Source organism: Phytophthora cinnamomi (assembly GCF_018691715.1).
Source record: "Phytophthora cinnamomi strain GKB4 chromosome Unknown Contig81, whole genome shotgun sequence".
Classification (NCBI taxonomy): Eukaryota; Oomycota; class Peronosporomycetes; order Peronosporales; family Peronosporaceae; genus Phytophthora; species Phytophthora cinnamomi.
In genome coordinates this window covers 697,817-716,343 of record NW_027151014.1, presented here as the reverse complement: position 1 = coordinate 716,343, position 18,527 = coordinate 697,817, and the positions used below count along the sequence as shown (strand labels likewise).

At 56.9% G+C, this 18,527-nt stretch overlaps 6 protein-coding genes across 6 annotated transcripts; 4 read left to right on the top strand and 2 right to left on the bottom strand.

Moving 5' to 3' along the window:
- Nucleotides 1-2,035: 2,035 nt before the first annotated feature.
- IUM83_12487 (uncharacterized protein) lies at nucleotides 2,036-2,431 on the top strand (the record flags this gene model as incomplete). The annotated part of the gene is made up of 1 exon (XM_067937112.1): nucleotides 2,036-2,431. The coding sequence occupies one exon, from the start codon at nucleotides 2,036-2,038 to the stop codon at nucleotides 2,429-2,431; it is 396 nt and encodes a 131-aa protein (XP_067785321.1).
- Nucleotides 2,432-2,689: 258 nt separating this feature from the next.
- On the bottom strand, nucleotides 2,690-3,909 carry IUM83_12486 (uncharacterized protein; the record flags this gene model as incomplete). The annotated part of the gene is made up of 3 exons (XM_067937111.1): nucleotides 2,690-2,711; nucleotides 2,821-3,128; nucleotides 3,211-3,909. The coding sequence occupies 3 exons, from the start codon at nucleotides 3,907-3,909 to the stop codon at nucleotides 2,690-2,692; spliced, it is 1,029 nt and encodes a 342-aa protein (XP_067785322.1).
- Nucleotides 3,910-4,213: 304 nt separating this feature from the next.
- IUM83_12485 (Eukaryotic translation initiation factor 3 subunit F) lies at nucleotides 4,214-5,132 on the top strand (the record flags this gene model as incomplete). The annotated part of the gene is made up of 2 exons (XM_067937110.1): nucleotides 4,214-4,727; nucleotides 4,807-5,132. 2 exons carry the CDS (start codon nucleotides 4,214-4,216, stop codon nucleotides 5,130-5,132), a joined length of 840 nt encoding a protein of 279 aa, XP_067785319.1.
- A 231-nt stretch (nucleotides 5,133-5,363) lies between these two features.
- Nucleotides 5,364-9,888, top strand: IUM83_12484 (nephrocystin-4-like protein; the record flags this gene model as incomplete). Its single annotated transcript, XM_067937109.1, has 2 exons — nucleotides 5,364-9,753; nucleotides 9,881-9,888. 2 exons carry the CDS (start codon nucleotides 5,364-5,366, stop codon nucleotides 9,886-9,888), a joined length of 4,398 nt encoding a protein of 1,465 aa, XP_067785320.1.
- A 5,810-nt stretch (nucleotides 9,889-15,698) lies between these two features.
- On the top strand, nucleotides 15,699-16,172 carry IUM83_12483 (uncharacterized protein; the record flags this gene model as incomplete). Its single annotated transcript, XM_067937108.1, has 1 exon — nucleotides 15,699-16,172. The coding sequence occupies one exon, from the start codon at nucleotides 15,699-15,701 to the stop codon at nucleotides 16,170-16,172; it is 474 nt and encodes a 157-aa protein (XP_067785317.1).
- Nucleotides 16,173-16,319: 147 nt separating this feature from the next.
- IUM83_12482 (cell cycle checkpoint control protein rad9b-like) lies at nucleotides 16,320-17,708 on the bottom strand (the record flags this gene model as incomplete). The annotated part of the gene is made up of 4 exons (XM_067937107.1): nucleotides 16,320-16,428; nucleotides 16,519-16,653; nucleotides 16,744-16,811; nucleotides 16,887-17,708. 4 exons carry the CDS (start codon nucleotides 17,706-17,708, stop codon nucleotides 16,320-16,322), a joined length of 1,134 nt encoding a protein of 377 aa, XP_067785318.1.
- Nucleotides 17,709-18,527: the final 819 nt, after the last annotated feature.

Sequence of the window (18,527 nt, the reverse complement as noted above, 5' to 3'; positions counted from 1 at the left end):
TTAAGTCCGAAATTTATCCGCGAATATGCACGTCTCTAATTGGTAGAAAGATGCTGCTTTCTACCAATAGGATCTTTGGGTATGTGTAAACCATTCATTGTGGTGGCCCACTTCAATGTATCCATTGGTGTGATTTACACCAAGGTGAGGAAGTATTTAAACCTTTAACAGATATCTTATCTGTTAAATCACAAGTGGCTTGTAGCCACTTGTACGTGTAACCCCGTTACAACTGGTCCTGCTATGGGCGGAGGAGGAAGAGGTGGTGGGGACCAAGGCTGGAGGAGCCCTTATATCTATTCTAATCCGGTTGTACCAATAACATGGTACCGTTCGTATTTCAAATAATCCGTCGGTCTTTGTACCCGCTCAAGTTATTGTGAGACTTGTGATCCTACAAATCGTAGGATAAAAAACAAATTTAACTTGAATTCAGAATAGTGTACCGTAACTTTTGTCCTATAGGATAAATTTTGTGGTACACTATACAGAAATAAAAATAAAATGCAATTTTAACCTCCGATGTATTCTAGCTTGATACTTTGAGCAGTGCTCAAAGTATCACCCTTACTCGTTAACCTCACCACTTGCTGCTGCGCTCGCGCCTGGACACGAACGACAGCACGCTCACTCATGCGCTCTCGCTCACGTGTACCATGCAAGCGAAGAGAACCACAAGCTGTGGCAGTGGCCTAAGTGGCGCGAATCTTACACCTTAACTAAAAGGTCGTGTGATGTTTGCTTCTTGTGCAGTGCACAAGCTGCTTTGACGCGATAAAGAGAACGGCAATGGTGTTGATAGCGTCTGCAGGCATGGATTGACTGCAAAATATTCGGAGACGCGTTTCTTTTCGCCAACATTGCTAGGTAAGGTAACCACCACACCACCACGTGATGCCTCGCTGGAGTGCCTGCGGCGTAGGCCACGTTTCCTCAGGGAACGTAAGGAGTGACACTAAAGAGCCCCAGGCCACTGCTCTTAGAGCAGTTGCCCTTCCCACATGCATACTTGTATGTACCCGTGGAGACCCCCCCCCCCTGCGAGGAAGTGCAGCGATTTCGACGGTCTACCTGTAGACGACAATGGATGATGATAGCTGCGCCACGTGAGCAAGCGGGGCTTGTCTCGGCCCCAGCGAGTTTTCTTGTGGGTCGCGACAACCGCGGCGTCCCCAGCGAGCGCCGGCGCGTGCCGGCCTCTCCGTCGCAGGCTCGCGGCCAGGCGGAATGTTCCAGCTGGCCGGCCAGGGCAACACGTTGAAGCCGCCGCTGAATGCGGGTGTTTGCGCATGTCCGTGACGCTCTCGCCGTCGCTGACGGTGCCCGGAGCTGGGGCACGAGGCGCGGCGCCGGTGCACCACGTCATGCGCGCGGAGCGACACCGTTTGCGCTCGAGGTTTCTTGCGGAGCCCATGCTCTGCTCGGCCAGTGCCTCCAGGATTGGCTTGGCGTCCATACAGGTTTAGGCATCGCTCGAGGTGCTGTCCCCTCAGAAAACGCTTCCGTCTGATATGGCGCATAACGCGGGGTATGCACTTTCAGCAGTGCACTTCCGACTCTCAATTCACGAGTCGACTTCGCGACTGTACCCACGCATGCGTTCTCAAGAGGGTTCTCGCCGCCGTTCTCAGAAACTTTCTTCTGGCAACGCCTCCCGTTCTAGAAACTCGCGTGGCGCACACCACGTTCCTTGCGGTGGACCGAAGTTCAAACAGGCGGCTGTCTCTCAAGAGAAGAAGAAGCATCGGTCGGTCCATTGGATTGGCGCAGTATCCTCGGCGCAATTCCCAATTCGCCTCCTTCCGCGTCCGACGGCCTCGCTCGAGAGCTGTCCTGCGCGACTGAGTCACCCCCGCGTCCCGCGCCACCTCCGCCTGCCCGCCCCATGCCCAGCCCGCCCCAGCGCTGCCTGTACGCCCGCCCCGCCTTGGACCCGAAACAGCAACCGCAGCAGCAGCAGAGACCGGCAGATGACCAGCGAGACGTCGAGGCCCGAGCCAGAGCCAAAACCACAGCCACAGCGGCAGCCTTCGCCATGCGCAAGCAGTGGGAGGCCAAGGCCGCGTCCTTCCAGCGCGGGCTGGAGCACGTGCAGCACTGCCACGCCGGCGACGCCTGCGGCAGCTCGCTGTGCCACTCCACGCGCCGGCTGATGAAGACGTACGCGACGCACCCGTGCCCCAAGAAGAGCAGCAATAATAATAACACCAGCAGCGCGGACTGCCGCGTCTGCAAGCTCTGGGACTTCCTGGCAGCCTCGCAGCAGCCGCAGCAGCTGCCGAGGCTACAGCGCGCCTTGGCGCAGCAGGGAGCGCTCAGCTGCGGCTCGACGCTGCTGCAGACGCGTCGACTGCTGAGCCGCCCCAGCGCTCTGAGTCGCCGGATCGCCACTGCGCAGAAGGAAGCGCAGACTTTGACGCGTCGCTATTAACGCAGCGGCCAGCGGAGATTCCGTGCCAAGACGAGAGAGAAGGAGAGGAGACGGCAGGATGGATGCTCGATCAGCTTCTCCATTTTTGGTGCTGCAAGCAACAGCGGGGGTCTCTATATGGGCAGTCGCGTGTCCTGGCAGCGAGGAGGAGGGTAGGTGCAGGAGTCGCAACGGTTTAAGCCGCACCGCGCGGCCTACAAATGGATCTTAGGGCGTCGCTCGCGCGCTCCCCACCTCTCTCCGGCCAATCGTGCAGCCTTACAAGCCGAGCTCCTTGAACCTGCAGAGGAGGTTGCCGACAGTAGTTAGAGTAGTTAGACAATGGGTGTATCATAGTGAATCGCAAGCAAATACAAGAAAGAGTGGCCTCCTCCATCCCCTGTACGCACCTCTTCTGCTGCTGCGCGGCCAGCTTGGCCAGCGCCTTCTCGAACTGGTCGTTGTCGTGGTAGAACATGAGCGCGGCCTGGAAGGCGCGCAGGTCCAGCTTGAACTTCTTGCAGATCTCCTCGGTCTGCTTGCCCGACGCCTTGACGTACTGCTGCGAGAGCTGGCTGCGGAACTCGGCGTCCGACAGCTTCTGCTTGCGCAGCGCAGTGGCGAGCTTCTCCATCTCAGCCGTCAGCGACGGGATCAGCTCCTCCATGACGCTGATCACCGTCGTGACCTCAATGTCCGGCTTGTCCTCGGGCACCATCTACATACAGCACGCAACACCGAGCTGCACGTCAGCATTAAGCCCACCACCGCAACCACCAGCCCAGCTAATTCCAACCCACCCACACAGACTTGGCGCCGGGGATCAGCGGGTCACGCGAGCCCGTGACCTTCCACCGCAGCCGGCCGAGCTTGCGGACGAAGTCCTCGATCGTCTCGGCCTCGGCCTCCGAGATCTTGCCGTCGGGGCCTCCGCCGCGCAGCGTGCCCGTCACGAGCTGCTGCATGGCCTCCTGCACCTGCTCCTTGGTCACGTAGTTGTTGCGGAAGACCGCGTCCTGCACCTTCTCCAGCGTGGACTCGAAGGCGATGCTCATGTTGAGCGCGCGCTGCTCGGGCGAGAGCTGGAGCCGCCCGCCGTTGGCCTTCTTCTCCTCCTGCACGCTCTTCTCCAGCTCCTCCAGCAAGCGCGCCGCGAACACGCTCATGTTCTGGTCGATCTGCTCGTACAGCCGCAGCAGCGCCGTCACGTTCTGGATCGGGTTCACGCTGTAGCCCCCGTCCGCCTCCTGCTTCTGCTCGCTGCGGGCGTCGCCGCCCAGCGCCGCCGCCACGGCCAGCGCGCCGCCCGCCGCCGCCAGCCACGTCGTCGCCTGAACCTGGCGCCCAGAGACCGCGCTCAGTCCGGAAAAGGCAGCACCGTGGTCCACCGCCGTCTGCGCATTGCTGCCAGCTGCTCCGTTGCCCGCCAGCGGCCGCACCGCGCCCAGCACGCGGCGACGCAGCGCGCGCTCCACCGTGGTCACTCGCATCCGGAGCATGCTCGTCAAAAAGTGTGCGGCCTCTATTCGCGTATAATAGTGTATACACTCAAGTGTATAGTGGAACAGATGTTCCAAACCTGCAGCAACCAATTCCAACACAGTATCCAAAACACTTAAAAGTCACCGACATACAAACTCTAATATACAATATACACCTGGGATGAACACGTTACACATAGACATCATCCACTGTACTGTGATATACGCGTCAGAATTATGCGGATGCACACGCACCACCCAACGCTGCGCCCTCCATTAGAGGAGTATCATCCGCACCCCCAGCCCAAGCACTGAGAGCATCATGAGCGCGCTGCTGCTGGGCACGGAGCCCGTGACCGAGGTGAAGCTGCACCCCGTGGTGGTGCTGCAGGTGCTGGACCGCGCGCTGCGCCGCGCCGAGGGCCAGGCGCGCGTGATCGGCACGCTGCTGGGCCGCGTGGAGGGCGGCGTGGCCGAGGTGAGCGGCTCGTTCGCCGTGCCGCACCTGGAGAACGGCGACGAGGTGGCGGTGGGCCGCGACTTCCACACGCACATGTACGAGCTGCACCAGCGCGTGAACGAGGGCGAGGTGGTCGTGGGCTGGTACGCGGCGGGCGCGGGCCAGCTGGACGACCACTCGGCGCTCATCCACCAGTTCTACAGCTCGGTCTGCGAGCTGCCCGTGCACCTGGTGCTGGACACGAGCCTGCGGGGCGACCAGCTGGACGTGTCGGCCTTCGTCGGCGCGCCGCTCGAGGTCGTGGACACGGCGCTCGTCAACCAGTTCAAGCAGATCCCCGTCACGCAGAAGGTTTCGGAGCCGGAGGCCATTGCGCGTACGTCTACGTCTACGTCTTCCCGGCCTTTAAGTGGCCAGTAGCAGGGAGTTAACACTGTGTTTTGTTGTTGCTGCAGTCAACGCCATGGCCCCCAAGGACGGAGAGGCCAAGGCCGTGGCCCTGCCCAAGGAGCTCGAGGCCCTGGAGGAGACCATGGAGCAGCTGTACAAGGTCATCGACGGCGCCAGCAGCTTCGTGGGAGACGTGGTGGCCGGCAAGCAGGCGGCGGACGCCAAGCTCGGCCGCGAGATCGCCGACGCGCTGGCCGCCATCCCCATGCTGCGCGACGAGCAGTTCGACCAGCTCTTCAACACGGGCCTGCAGGACCTGCTCATGGTGTCGTACCTCTCGGGCCTCACGCAGGCGCAGCTGTCCATGGCCGAGAAGCTCATCAACACCTAACTTGTGTGTGGATGCTCGCATTCTCGGACGGACCTGCAGCTTGTCTCGGTAGTTTTAGTAAGCGCGAACAGGTTGCTGCATTGTGCTTTTGATTCTCTCGATGCGTGTCCCCCTGCCTGCTTGCTTGGCGCTTGGCGTGTAGTGACCCTTCACGAGAGAGAGAGACGAGTTGTGTGTGTGTGTGCTATTGTGCTATTGCAGGCGGCCGGAGTCAAGTTCATTCTGGAGGCAATGGTGGCTCGCGCGCGCCAAGCGTCGGCGGCGTCGAGAGCGACGTCTTCGGCCGTGTCCTCGCCCAGCTCCTCGAGTTTCGAAGACTCCTTCGCGTCGTCCGAGTCTGATTCGCCTTCCGAGTCGGAGTTCTCGACGGACTCGGAGGCTCACTCCGCACCGTCCGTTCGGCGTGCTCGAGCGGCGCGAGTGTCCCGGCGTCGATGGCAGAAGGCCCAGAACCAGTCGGGCAGCACGACTGCGTTGCTTCCGCCTGCTGAACCTGCGTCGACATCACTATGGACGACCCGAGAGAAGCAGTTTGAGAAGTTCCGCTCGAGTCTGCTGTCTATGCCCGTGCCTGACGGAGTTGTTCGCGTCGAGAAGGCCAAGGGATATTCGCTTCATGTCATGTCGGTGATGAACTGGGTGCTGCCCGACTCGATCCTGCACACGTCGGCGATCCCAGCTGCCAGCGGCGCGAATGAACAAGATGAGGAGGATGAAGAGGAACCTCTCATCACCTTGGGCGTTCATGTGAGCTTGTTTCATGCCACGTCAAAGCGCTTCTTTGGCAACACGTGGGTAAGTCCGGAACTTGCGGTGGATCCTTTTCACATCAAGCAGGCCCGACACCCGAAGGATGGCACGCTGCGGTATGTGATTGAGAATGCGCTGCTGAACTTCCGAGCCTACTTCATCTCGGACATCATTGACGCCAACTGCGTCGGAGTAATGGAGCTGGTGGCATACGAAAAAGACCCCGACTCGAAGGCGACAGTACGAGTAGTAGGCTGTGGCTGGACGCTGCTGCCGTTATTTGCTCGTCAACAACCGGTGCAGTCTGGCGCGAAGGACGAATCTAGCTCCGTGCCATCAGCCTTCTCGCTGAACACGAGTGGTGACTCTGTCAGTGTATTTACAGGAAGTCCACGTGCGCTCTGGGAGCTTAATCCTGATACTTGGAGTGCGCAGGAGAAACACGAAGGATGCAAGTTTTACTACCAGCTAGTGCAGTACGAGCCGATGATGTCTATTGCGATGTTCTTGCGAAAGACTGAGCTCGTGGGCGCACTTGACCCGATTCCCGGTCTAAAGAACGGCAATCTAGCCAACATCGACATGGGCAAGAACCCGAAGATGCTGCTGCACGAAGAAGCCGACACTACCTACGAAGAAACGCTAGCGTCGTTTGTGAAAATTGCCTCGCTTGTTCCCAAGTCGGTGCAGATTGAGGAACCATTTGAGCTGGATGTCGTTGCCACTCGGGTGGCCATCAATCTTCGCGACGAGATCGAAGCAAATTTGGTCGCTCGGCTGAGGATCAGCCGTAAAGCAATTCACGAAGGTGCTACCAGTGTCGAAGGAGAAGTATCTGCTCGTGTGTTGAAGATTGCACTGCACAACGGACGGTGCTTTCGAACACGTCAATTCACGGTCCCCCTGAAGGCCGACCCAAACGGAGGTGACACACTACTCTGCGTTCGCAACCACTCGAAACTTCGCGGCTTTGTGTTCCACCCGAACATGGCGATCATTGTTGTGCTTCAGTACACTGTTCACTTCCGCATCATCTGGCCGTCTAAGCTGAAGCAGCAAACTCTTGAAGCTAAGAAGCCTCCTTTACCAGAGGAAGACGTGGTGTTGGTAACGATGGGGGCACGCGCTCTGGTTCCGAGCGACGGCAAGAAACTATACTTGTACGATAAGCACCATCACGCCACCGCCATTTCGGCTGAGCCTCTTACTACACTAGGGGGAGTACTGCTGCAAGAGCAAGAAGAACATCGGCGCGTGCTGCATGTAGACCTCCTATCAGGAGCTCCCTGCCGCCCTTATTCGGACAACACGTTGTACACCCCGCCGGATCAAGTGACGAGGTCGCTTCAGAATCGTGAGCCTTCGACGAAGGACTCGTTTGCGTTTTGCGATCTGAGGATCACTATTGACGAGGATGTACCAGCACCGGGACCACCAATCGAAGAAACAAAGGCCCCGGCTTCACCCGTGAAGCCTGCTGTCGATGAAAGCAACCAAACCAACGACGACAACGAAGATTGTGCTGCAGATCAATGGGCAAGGAAGCTTCTCGGCAAAGCGAACAGCAATCCGGTGCTGGCTCAAACGCTAAATGCGTTAGCCACCTCACCCACTGCCAAGGACAAGCCTGCAGACCCACCTCCGAGAACCCCGTCGCCAACCAAGAAGCAGCAAGCGGAACGACCCGCTGATCCAACGACTCTTGTTCCTGATGCCCCAACATCCGAGCTCAGTCGTGCTTCGAAGACTCTCCTTACCCGTTACGGGTACATGGAATCTCATGACAAGCCGCCTTCGTCTCCAACAAACAATCAAATGGACCACGACAAACGGAAGAGACCAAAGAAGGTTGAGATCATCGCGAAGTCCATTGAAACGGAGGTGAAGGACCCTTTCAAGGCCAACGAGATTAGGTTCCATTTCGCTGCCTACAGAGCGTGTAGCCCTGGGGCTGAAGTGAAGACTGGGATGCACTGCAGTCCAGCTCCTGCTCGAGTGTACTTCACCTTCCAGTTTTACAACTTCCCACCTACGCGGACGGAGACCCTGCGCCTTAGCAAAGCATTCGATAACGGAGCAGGCGGCGAGATTCAAACCTTCTTGTTGATGCGAGACTCTACTGCCAACAAGCCATCGCTGGCGATTCAGTTCGACGTGGACACCACGTCCACGATGAATCCACTGGAGACTCGCCGCTTTGCAGAATATCTCAAGTGGAACAACCTGTACGTCGATGTGTGGGATGCAGACAGCCTTTTCCAGCTCGGGACGTTTGCCATCCCTCTGCATGAGTTGCTTCGTCAAGGAAATAGTGTCAAGAAATTCCAAGCCGAGGTTGAGATAGCACCACCGTTAGGAGGCACGCTACTGCCTGATCATACTGGAGATGACGAGGGGAGCGCAATTTGCACTGTTCCCGACACAAGAGGTGGAGTTGACAGTCCAAGCGTCGGGAGGGTTCAGCTTTTGATGAGCAGCTACGGGTTAAAGGGAGAAAACTACATCGACCAGGAGACTTCAAACCAAACTGGCGCGGTGCAGTCTTCGGGGGCACAACCAGCTCCGATTGAAGATCATCTCGAACCATCCCGTAAGCCCAAGCATCGAGTTCGTGCTCGGACGCTAGTGGAGTCCAACCCAGAGCTCTATCGCCTCCTCTCACAGGAAGGCTTTTATGGAGACCGAACTGGGAAGGAACTTCGTGAGCGGAGAGAGGCACAACCTCTCCAGCAGAAAGGATTTGGTTCGGTGAACACACTCACTCCCAAGGAGATCGCCATCCTGTGTGAGCTCTTTGGGTCACGCAAAGCTGCATCCGCCTCGAGCTCAGCTGGAAATCGACCGACGCGCATTAAGTGTGACATGGAAGGGAAGACAGGTTTGCTGGCCCTGCTTTCGCTGAGGCCACCTGAAGCCCCGGTTCCCGTAGCAGCCTCTGTCGCTAAACCAGTCGAAGACCAGCCTGCAGCCAGCGTGAAAGCCCCGGAAGTTCAGCAGAAACAGCAACCGCAGCAGCCAAGTGTGGCTACGTCTGACCACGCTCAGCGTTTAAAGCGAGTGCTGAATATTGCGACGAAAAATCAACTCGTACTTTCGGATGCCTTTGGGCTGTTCGATGTTAACAAGGATGGGTTCCTTTCGCGAGATGAGTTTATTAAGGCGATGCGCTCGCTGGGAGCTGTATTTGACGATCTATCCGACGATGACTTGGGGCTTCTTGCAGACTTACTCGACAAGAACAAGGATGGCAAGATCGAGTACCGGGAATTCAGTCAGTTCTTGGACACACCGAGTCGTATGCCGAAAGGGGAGTGGCGAGATCACATTAAGCGCATTGTTGTTCGCGCGATGGAGAAGGGTATCCGTGTACATCATATCTTTGTTGAGATCGATGCGTCAGGGGATGGCAAGCTATCCTATGAGGAGTTTGAGCGCGGGCTCAATCAACTCGGAGTATCGACGAGCGGCGATAAGGAAAGCGTACAGGATCTGATCGCCGAGCTGGACAAAGACCACGATGGCACCATCTCGTACGTAGAATTCCTGGAGTCTTTGGGCATCTCTGTTGAGGACAACAAGAAGGAGGTTGTCAACGAGACTGTCAAGGACATTAAAGCAGATGTTCACAAGATTCTAAGTCGTCTGGAGAAGAAAGGAATCAGCTTTGAAGAAGTATTCACGCATTTTGATGCTGATCGTAATGGTACTCTGTCTGTTGAGGAGTTTACACAGGCTCTTAATCAGTTGTTGAAGCTCAACGCGAAGAGTGGAGAGAGTGACTCTGATGACACTCTGAAGGAGTTTGAAAGAAATGCTGTCGAAGTGTACGTGAAGACGATCAACTCAGATGGGGACATGAAGATCGACTACCGTGAGTTTCTAGTGGCGTGTGGTGTGTCAGGCAAAGAGATGCACGAGAAAGCGGCGAGTTTTCAGCAAGCAGCTCGAGAACAGGCGGAAAGGAAGCTGGTCAAGCTGATTGTTCGTGCTTGCGCAAGCGGAATGACAATCCACGAGGTCTTTGATCAATTTGATTCCAATTCCGACGGAAATATTTCTCTAGCTGAGTTTCAGACAACCATGGAGGGCCTCTTTCTAGGCCAAGGCATGACCGGCGACGATGCTGCGCTTGTCGCTACTCGCTTTGATACGAATCAAGATGGAATTATCTCTCGACGAGAGTTCCAAGAGTTTGGTGCCGAGCTCCAGGAGAATCAGAAGTCATTGTCAGGGGTTTTCATTCCTCACTTAACTAAGTTAGCTGAGCTTGATGTGTCGTCCAAGCTAGCAGGGAAGAAATTCCAGGCATTCTGTCGCGACGAGCTTGGTCTATCTTCACAAAGCCTTAGTGCAGACGTGATGCAGTTAATGTCGTACTTCGGTTTTGTGGATGAAGGCGGGGATGTGGATATCAAAGAGTTGTATGCCTTAGTTAAAACAGTGCAGTCCGCAAAACCACCTGCAAAAACATCGGGCAAGGACTCCGCGCTAGCGCGTCTACGAACGCTTCTGGAAAAGGCAAAGGATCAGGGAGTCGACTTGAAAAAGAGCTTCGCTCATTTCGATGCTAATGGAGACGGTGAAATCACGCGCAATGAGCTCAAAGGTGGTTTGGTTGCTCTTGGTTGCTTTAGAGAAATGAAGGATGAAGATTTTGATGCGTTGTTAGAACAGCTCGATGAAGATGGCAGTGGCAAGATCGACTTCAGCGAATTCCGATCTCTAGTAAGTGATGATAATGAGCGCGCTTCCCCATCTACTGACGACCGCAAGGATGATCTGATGGCCAAACTAAAGACGTTAATGGAGAAAGCGGTCGGTAAGGGTGTGTCTATCGATGCGTGTTTTGCCCACTTCGACAAAGATGGTGATGGTATCATTACGAAGGAGGAATTCGTGGCGGCGATGACGGAGCTGGGGTTTGCAGAGGACAGCTCAGTGATCAATGGGGTTATCAAACTTCTTGATCGCAATGACAACGGCACCATTTCGCTCTCAGAGTTTAGGCAGCTCTTCCCAGAAACAGCAACATCGCCATCCACGTCGAATACCTCAGCAGACAATGCTGGTGACGAGATCGCTAATCCTGAACCAGTGTCTACGGCTTCCGACAACAAAAACTCACCTCGGGAAGACGTCAAGAAAAAAGACGGTGCATCTAAACCACCTACAGCTCGACAGACAACAGAGGACAAACTACGCCAGCTTCTGCTCCGTGCGGAGGCGAGTGGAGTCGACGTGAAGAAGTGCTTTGCTCATTTTGATAGTGATAGCAGTGGAGTCATCACTAAAGATGAGTTTGTGGTAGCTATCAAACAGCTCCCAGGTTTTGAGAATGTGGCTGACGAAGATACTCTCGCAATCGTCAAGGAGCTCGACAAGGATGGCAGTGGCAGCGTATCGCTCGAAGAGTTCGACGCTTTTCTGCGAATATCGCCACCACCGATCGCTGTAGATGCGACGGTGGAAACTACGCCAAGTGAGACACAAGGGGGGGAAGTCCTGGAGTGTGCCACAAACTCTGCTGATGCTGCTAAAGCATCTCCACCACTCACTCAAAATGAAGACGCGCCCGACGCTGCTGCTGCTGGTGGTGGTGCTACTACTACTACGCCTGAGCCTGCTGGTGATGCCAAGACTTCGGAGACTGCCACTCCTCCACAAAATACTAGCACTGAGGAAGTGAAAGACTCGACCGAGAATGATGTATTTCAAAGCGAAGGAGGTGATGAGTCAGTTCCTGTAGCAACGGTACTTCCTGGTAATGCAGACACCAAGGACGTAGAAGCTGTTAAAGCAAAGGAATCACCGAGGGAGGAAGCAGTCGCACAAACCACCATTGGTCCAGCTGATCAACCCCCTAGTGTTTCGGAGAAGGAAAGGGGACCAACCCCTCCTGCAGCTGCAGGAGGTGACAGTGAGGCAACGAGTGGAACTCCTAGTTCCGACGCTACTCCTGTGGAGAACGAACGGCAAAAGCGACCGGTGCGTTCGTCTTCATTCGGGAAGGGGAAATCCCCCGATGCAACCAGTACTGCTGGAGCTCGGTTTCGGCGAACGCAAACTGACCCCAAGGCTGTTGGTGCTGACGAATCCACCAAGAACGACGGATCCGATAAGTCGAAGACCACACCGCTGCGGGTATCGTTTGCTGCAGTGCGAGCAGCTAAGAGGGCTGAAATGACCGCTTCGAAGCCCCCGAAGTCGGGAAACTGTGCAACAACAAACGAAAGCCCGCTCAGCAGTCAAGTATCTGATGGACTTGCAAAGCTAAAGAAGCTGTTGCAGACGGCGGTGGGGAAAGGAGTAGCTGTCCAGCAGTCTTTCAACCATTTCGACAAGGAGGCCACGGGGGTTCTTTCATATGACCAGTTTGTGATAGGGCTGCGAGAACTGGGTCCAGACTTCGCAAACCTTTCGGACGACGATATCATCGCGATGGCCAAGTCGCTTGACGGGAAACAGCAAAATGCACTTCGTGTGGAAGACTTTGTATTGTTCATGGAGACTCCTGAAGCGGAAAATGGCCCAGTAGAAGGGGAAAAACCTGCGAACTCACTCAAAAGTGAGGACCAGAGGTCCACTGCACCACCAGACCCGAAAGCTGCTCCACCTGCAACAAGTAAACGCCCGCCACCACTTCGTCGCTCAGGTTCCTCTCGGATGCCGGCGAAGAAGCCCCCTATACCAGGTTCGCAAAGTGCTCGTGCTGTAACCGAGACAACAGGATCGGCTTCGACTGTCGTTCGAGATAAGCCATGGAAAACTAAACCTGCCGTGGCATCTGGAGCAGCAGGCACGGTTAAGGAAACAATAGAACCAGCACTGGAGAAGGCTGAGCAAGCGACAAAAACCGATGCCATTCTAGGAACGTCTGCACAAGGACTTACTCCAAGAGAGCCGCAAGAGCAAAGCGGGGTTGCAGCAAACCTTGACTGCAACTACACGTTCAGCAGCAACCCCGAAATCCGAGCTGTCGAGCTGAAGCTACGGCAAACGGCTTTGGATGCTTATCAACGGGGCATTCTACCGTTGCGCGTGGTGTCGAAGTTCTTGGAGGATGCGGATGACCGTCGCGGGCGAATTCCTGGCGGTCGTGGACGGTCAAGCAAAACGCGCAGCGAACTGCTTCGTGTCGAGTTTCTGCAGGTGTTGATGGAGCTCGGGTTCACGCTGTTGTCGGATCAAAACGAGGATGAGGCAGATGCAGGGGCAGGGGCTGGTGGAGGAATGGCGAAGCCTGTGACAAAGATGAACGACCACTTGTACGCTCGCCAGCTTGAGCGCCTGGCGCGATATCGACAGCACGTTAAGAGCGACGAAGCCAAGGCGCATAAGCAGCTTGTTCGAGCTGTGTCCAAAACCAACCGGTATCAGCAGCGTGGTAAGCAGCAAGGCGAGGACAGCTTACGCCGGTTCGAAGAGGAGAAGAACCAACTACTGCGCGTGCTCTCGTATTATCGCGATGGGCACAAGAAATCACTTGTGTACTCCTTGCTTCGTCAGCAGGTGACGACCTCACTGACGCTGTTCCCGTCCTTCGGTGATCTGCTCTTCTTCGAGCTTCCTTTCGTGAACCCGTACAACCACAACGACCGCTTCCGAATCGAGCTGTTGCTGCCTTCGTCCAGAGAGATCGCAGTCGTGCTGGATCTGGAGATCGTGCGTAGCAGCGATGAGTGGGCGTTCTACCGTGAAAACCTGCCGCTATCGTACGGCTTCGTGACTTCGAACTCAGAAATCGAGGAGGAGATGATCGATGACCACCACGAAGTCGTCATGGACTCGCACGATCAACTTCATATCCCCCTGCGTCTACGTTGGCTCGACACCAGCGACAGCTATACGCGAACGCCGAAGTCGTCAGAACAGGGGAAGAGGGCGTCGGCGATCCCGGTCTCAGTGGTGATCAAGAGCTGCTCACACGGCCACACGGTAGCGCTCTTCAACATGGAGCTGCAACCGCAGCCGTTTGCTTGCCACCGCGTGCTCCGCTTCTCGCACCCGGCGTCGTCGATCTGGCGCTGGAAGCTGCGATACCCGCGCAGCAAGTTCGTCGCGTGCATGGATCCGAGCGTAGCGATGGAGTTGCTGCGCAGTGGCGAAGACGAAGCCAACAACAGCGGCCTGGTGAGCTTCAAGTGTCGCGTGGGGGAGTACCCCGCGCTCGAGACCTTCTTCGTCGTGCTGTACGACGACAAGTACTACGCGCGCGTGTTCGAGGTGTGGCAGATCCGCATCCAGTCCAAGCTGCGCGTGGATGTGCACGCTGTTCTTGGTCAGAGCGTCCGGCACGAGCTTGTGATCAAGGGTGACGGAGGTTCATCGACCCGAGAAGCGGAAGCTGGCAAGCGCCGTGTCATGTGCTTCACGCCGATGCAGCACCGCAGCCTCGTGCAGTTCCGTCCTGGTCAGGTGTTTGCTCTGGTTCCTCAGGCCTTCAACCGCATCGAGTTCGTCTACTGTGCGGTGGATAACGGAGCAGGCTCGCAGATGGTGGTGCTGGTGAACCTCGTGGACGTGGACACGCACGAGCTCGTCGGAGCCTGGAGCGTTCACGTAACGTTGGCGCTGCCTGTCATCACCAAGACGTACGAGCTGCGGCTCCCCGTCGGCCGCGCCGCGCAGAAGAAGATCTCGTACGCGAACCCGTGGGATCAGCCGCAGACCATCATGCTGCGTTCCAGCGCGCCCACGCTGCTGGTTCCTCGCGAGCCCGTGCTGCAGCTGCCCAGCAATGGCCAAGCCTTCCTGCGTCTGGCCTTCGCCGCGCGAGATCACTCGGCCGCGGCCGCCGAAGACATCTACCTGTTCATCAACGACAAGCGCACCGACCAGAACGAGGAGTGCCTGCTCTTCCGGGTCACGTACGACTGAGCGTCTGCATGTCCGCACCGTTTCTCGCTTGCTGCATGTCTTCAGACGCCTGTCGTCCATGCCTTAGTGACGTCATGAAACACGCCCATTAGTCGCCAGCACCTCCATGGCGCCGAGCGCACATACACATACACTTGAATCAGCCTTTTCTTCTGCGCACATCGCACATCCGGAGGAAAACAGTACAGCGTACTTGGCCATTCCCCGCACCAGTTGATGCAGACATGAAGCGATACACGACAGTACTCGCTTCAACGTGGCACACCTGTTGCAGTGCGCGACATGGCTACACTCGAGAAAGAGGAAGTGCCTTCTCCATCTAAGCGGCGCGCGACCGGCCAGCGCGCACGAACCACCGGAGACCAACCATTCCGTTCATGTGCTTGAAGCATCGCTCGCGTCGCGCCGAGAGTTCTCAGCCTTCTCTGCCCTTCCACTTGGCATGCTCATGAGGCGCATGCATTGAAGTTCAATGCCCCAGCCCGTGATCTCGAAGCCTCGGCCATCTGGTCCCTCGCCTCGCTTCCTCGCCGTGATACGCTCGACGCGTTCAACCACGCAGTTGAATCCCACGACGTGGCGCCGCCGCGTCCGTACGTCCGGACAATGGTCTCCGACGGATGATTTGACCTGGCAGCCCTCGCCATCCTGCTGCACTGCGCTTGCCATCCTGTCGCTGCCAATCCGCAGCCTCCACCTGGCCATCAGCCCCAATGCAGCGGCGGTCAGGCGTCCACGCAAACACGCCGGCCACCAACCCTCTGCGATACACAGGCCGCCATACTTAGCCCCAGTGAATCTTGGAGGGGCGCGCTGGTGCTGGTCACCATCCTTCGCCCTTCTTCCACCAGTTGCTTCGCAGCTCATTCGGCAACTCGCCCGCAGCAGCGCAAGCAGCACCAGCAACAGCTTCAGCAACCTAGAGATCTTGGGACCAGGATGGCGGCGGTGTCCATGCACGGCTCGGAGAACGCCTTCGGCGGCATGAACAGCGGGCTCAACCGGCGCCTGTCGCCGGCCTTCCGCACGCTGGCGTCGCCGCTGCGCCAGCGCCACTTCGACCTCGAGAAGCTGCGCGAGCTCGCGCGCAGCGACGAGTTCTCGGACAGCGAGAGCGACGGCGTGGACAGCGACGACGAGCAGGAGGACGAGGAGGAGGACGACGACGTCGACGTGGCCGACACCATGTTCGTGCCCTACCGCCGGCCGTCGCCCAAGCGGAAGGCCGCCGCGGCGCAGCGTCGCGCGCAGCTGCAGCAGCAGAAGCACAAGAGCAAGGACGCCAAGGCCAGCGGCAGCCCCAAGGGCGACGAGTGGGAGATCGTGGACAAGTCCCCGACCTTCGAGAGCGTGGCCGAGGGCAAGACGGAGCTCGGCGGCGAGAGCTGGTTCGTGCAGGAGCGCGAGCAGTAGAACACTCGGCGGGGCTGGCGGCTCGGCGCCGTCTTCTGGGTAAATTAACTTCATCATTTGCGTATTTCGACGGCGTTTTGCGTTGCGTTGCGAGGGGGCAAGTGGATATGCGGAGTGTGTGTTTGCGTGCTCGAGTTTGCAGGTCCGTCAGTCCACGCGCGGACGCTTGCTGTGCGTGAGGTAGCGGGGGTTGTCCTGCGACGAGGACTGCGACTGCGACGGCGGCTGGCTGGACGCGACGTAGCCACTGCCGCTGCTGCAAGGGAGAGGAGGTTGGTCATTCATGCACGTGGGTAAGTCGTCTCGGAGGTGTTGGTGGTCGTTGCCTGCTGCATGCACAGCGTACCCGTTGGCGAAGAGCGCGACTTCCTCCTCGCTGCGCGTCTGTGATGACGCCGGCAGGAACGTCGTCACGGTGGACAGCGTCATCTCGATGGAGAACTTGGCCATAGACGTTGACTCGGCCGCGAACAGCACCGGGCTGGGAGCGGTTCACATGGAGAAGCAGCAGCAGACCGCAATCATCAGACACACAACCTCTGCAACATCAACTCACCTCATCTCGACTCACCTCCCTGCTGTGCTGAAGTAGAAGGACACCTCCAACACGTCGCTCGTCTTGCAGAATGCCAGCAGGGCCTGTGTCATCAGCAGCAGCAACAGCAGCAACCGTCAGTTCGTGTCGCTCTTCTCAGTCAACTCCTGCCCACCCACCCTGATCTCCTTGATGCAAAAGACCAGCTGTGCCGCCGTGTCGACACTATCATCAGCCGGCTGCTGCAGGATGTACTCGCTGAACTCGGCGCTCTCGACAGCCGTCTCGGTCTGCAGCTGGGCCTTGCTGTCCGTGAAGTTGGAGAAGTAGCTCTCGAACTTGACGTGCGAGGGCGAGCACGTGACGCTCACCTCTCCGCTGTGGTGGATGTGCGTGAGCAGCGAGCTCAGGTGGTGCTGCCGCGTGCGCCAGCGGCTGGGGCTGGCGCTCTTGTCGAACACGGCGCGCATGATCTGGCACGCCTGCACCTTCATGTGGTGCGTCTTGGTGATGTCGAAGTCGCAGCGCAGGCGCCACGTGAGCTCCATGCAGTCCAGGTCCACCTCGTCCACGTCGCTGGCCTGCGACGCGTCCTGGCTGGCGGCGTCCGCCTGCGCCAGCGCCTCCTTGTCCACCAGCAGCGCCAGCTGCACGCTCTGCACGTGCTTGAGCGTGCGGAACACGTTGCAGCACGACCTGGCGAACACCTTGCACTTGAGGAAGGGCGTGCGGCCGCCGAAGCGCGCGCGCAGCGTCTCGCTGGACGCGATGTCCACGTCCGCGAGCGTCACGCTGCGCCCGCCCTGCGCCTCGGAGAAGAAGCTGCGGTCCAGCACCACCTGGCCCGACGCCGAGTGCGCGTCGTTCAGCGCGCGCAGCGTCAGGCGCCGCGCGCACGGGTCGCACTCGATGGACAGCTCCTTGCCCACCTGCGACAGGCACTGCAGCGCCGCCACCAGCACCTTGAGCGCTTCCTCGGCGATGTCGAGCCGCACCTCCATGATGCCCAAAGCGGAAGTTAACCCTCGGTTGAGTGACGACCGTGACGCAGCAGAGTGACGCCGAAAAACATCTTCAAAATATTTTGGGGGTTTATTTGGCAAAACTTTTTATCGATTTTTTTGTCTTTTGCTTGAGAAAATTGAACATTATCACTAGACAGTGGTTTTATCACGTACATATTGTAAATCTTTGACTGAACATGGCGTTGTTATTCGATTGTAAATACACCTAGGCCCACCTACAAACGACAAATTCCAAGTTCAATGCTCCAAAATGTAAGATCAAAACGACCAGCAATTTGCCGTTTTGAAGGTGGAAAGGTGTAGTGAAGTGGATAAAATTATTATCTACGATAGTATTATTATCTTGAATAAAGCAGATGCATTGAAATCATAGCCCCCCCAAAAAAAAAAAAAAAAATTGAAAAAAAGTTAACAGGCAGATATTGTTTTGAGATGAGAAGCAAAATCATAAAGGGCTGAATATGTTTTCTGTCTAAATCGACCCGCTAAAAAATCACGTAACAGAGCTTCGTCACTTTTCAAAATTTAGAAAACAATGGTCAAACATGTAGGTATGGCGTTCAACTTGTGCACTTTCATTTACCTTTTTTGCTTACCACCAATATGTTTTAAGAAACTGCGATATGTTCCCATTTTGCTTTGAGCCCGACCAGCTCAAGATCAAGACGCGGCTCTGTCATTTAGAAGTGACGGGAGTGCGTTTGACCCCTGCATGGGAGCAGAAGGGGCTGATCGTTCGAGTTCGACCAGGGTTTACCCCGTCCTCCACCAAGACGAAATCTACGGTGAAATGGC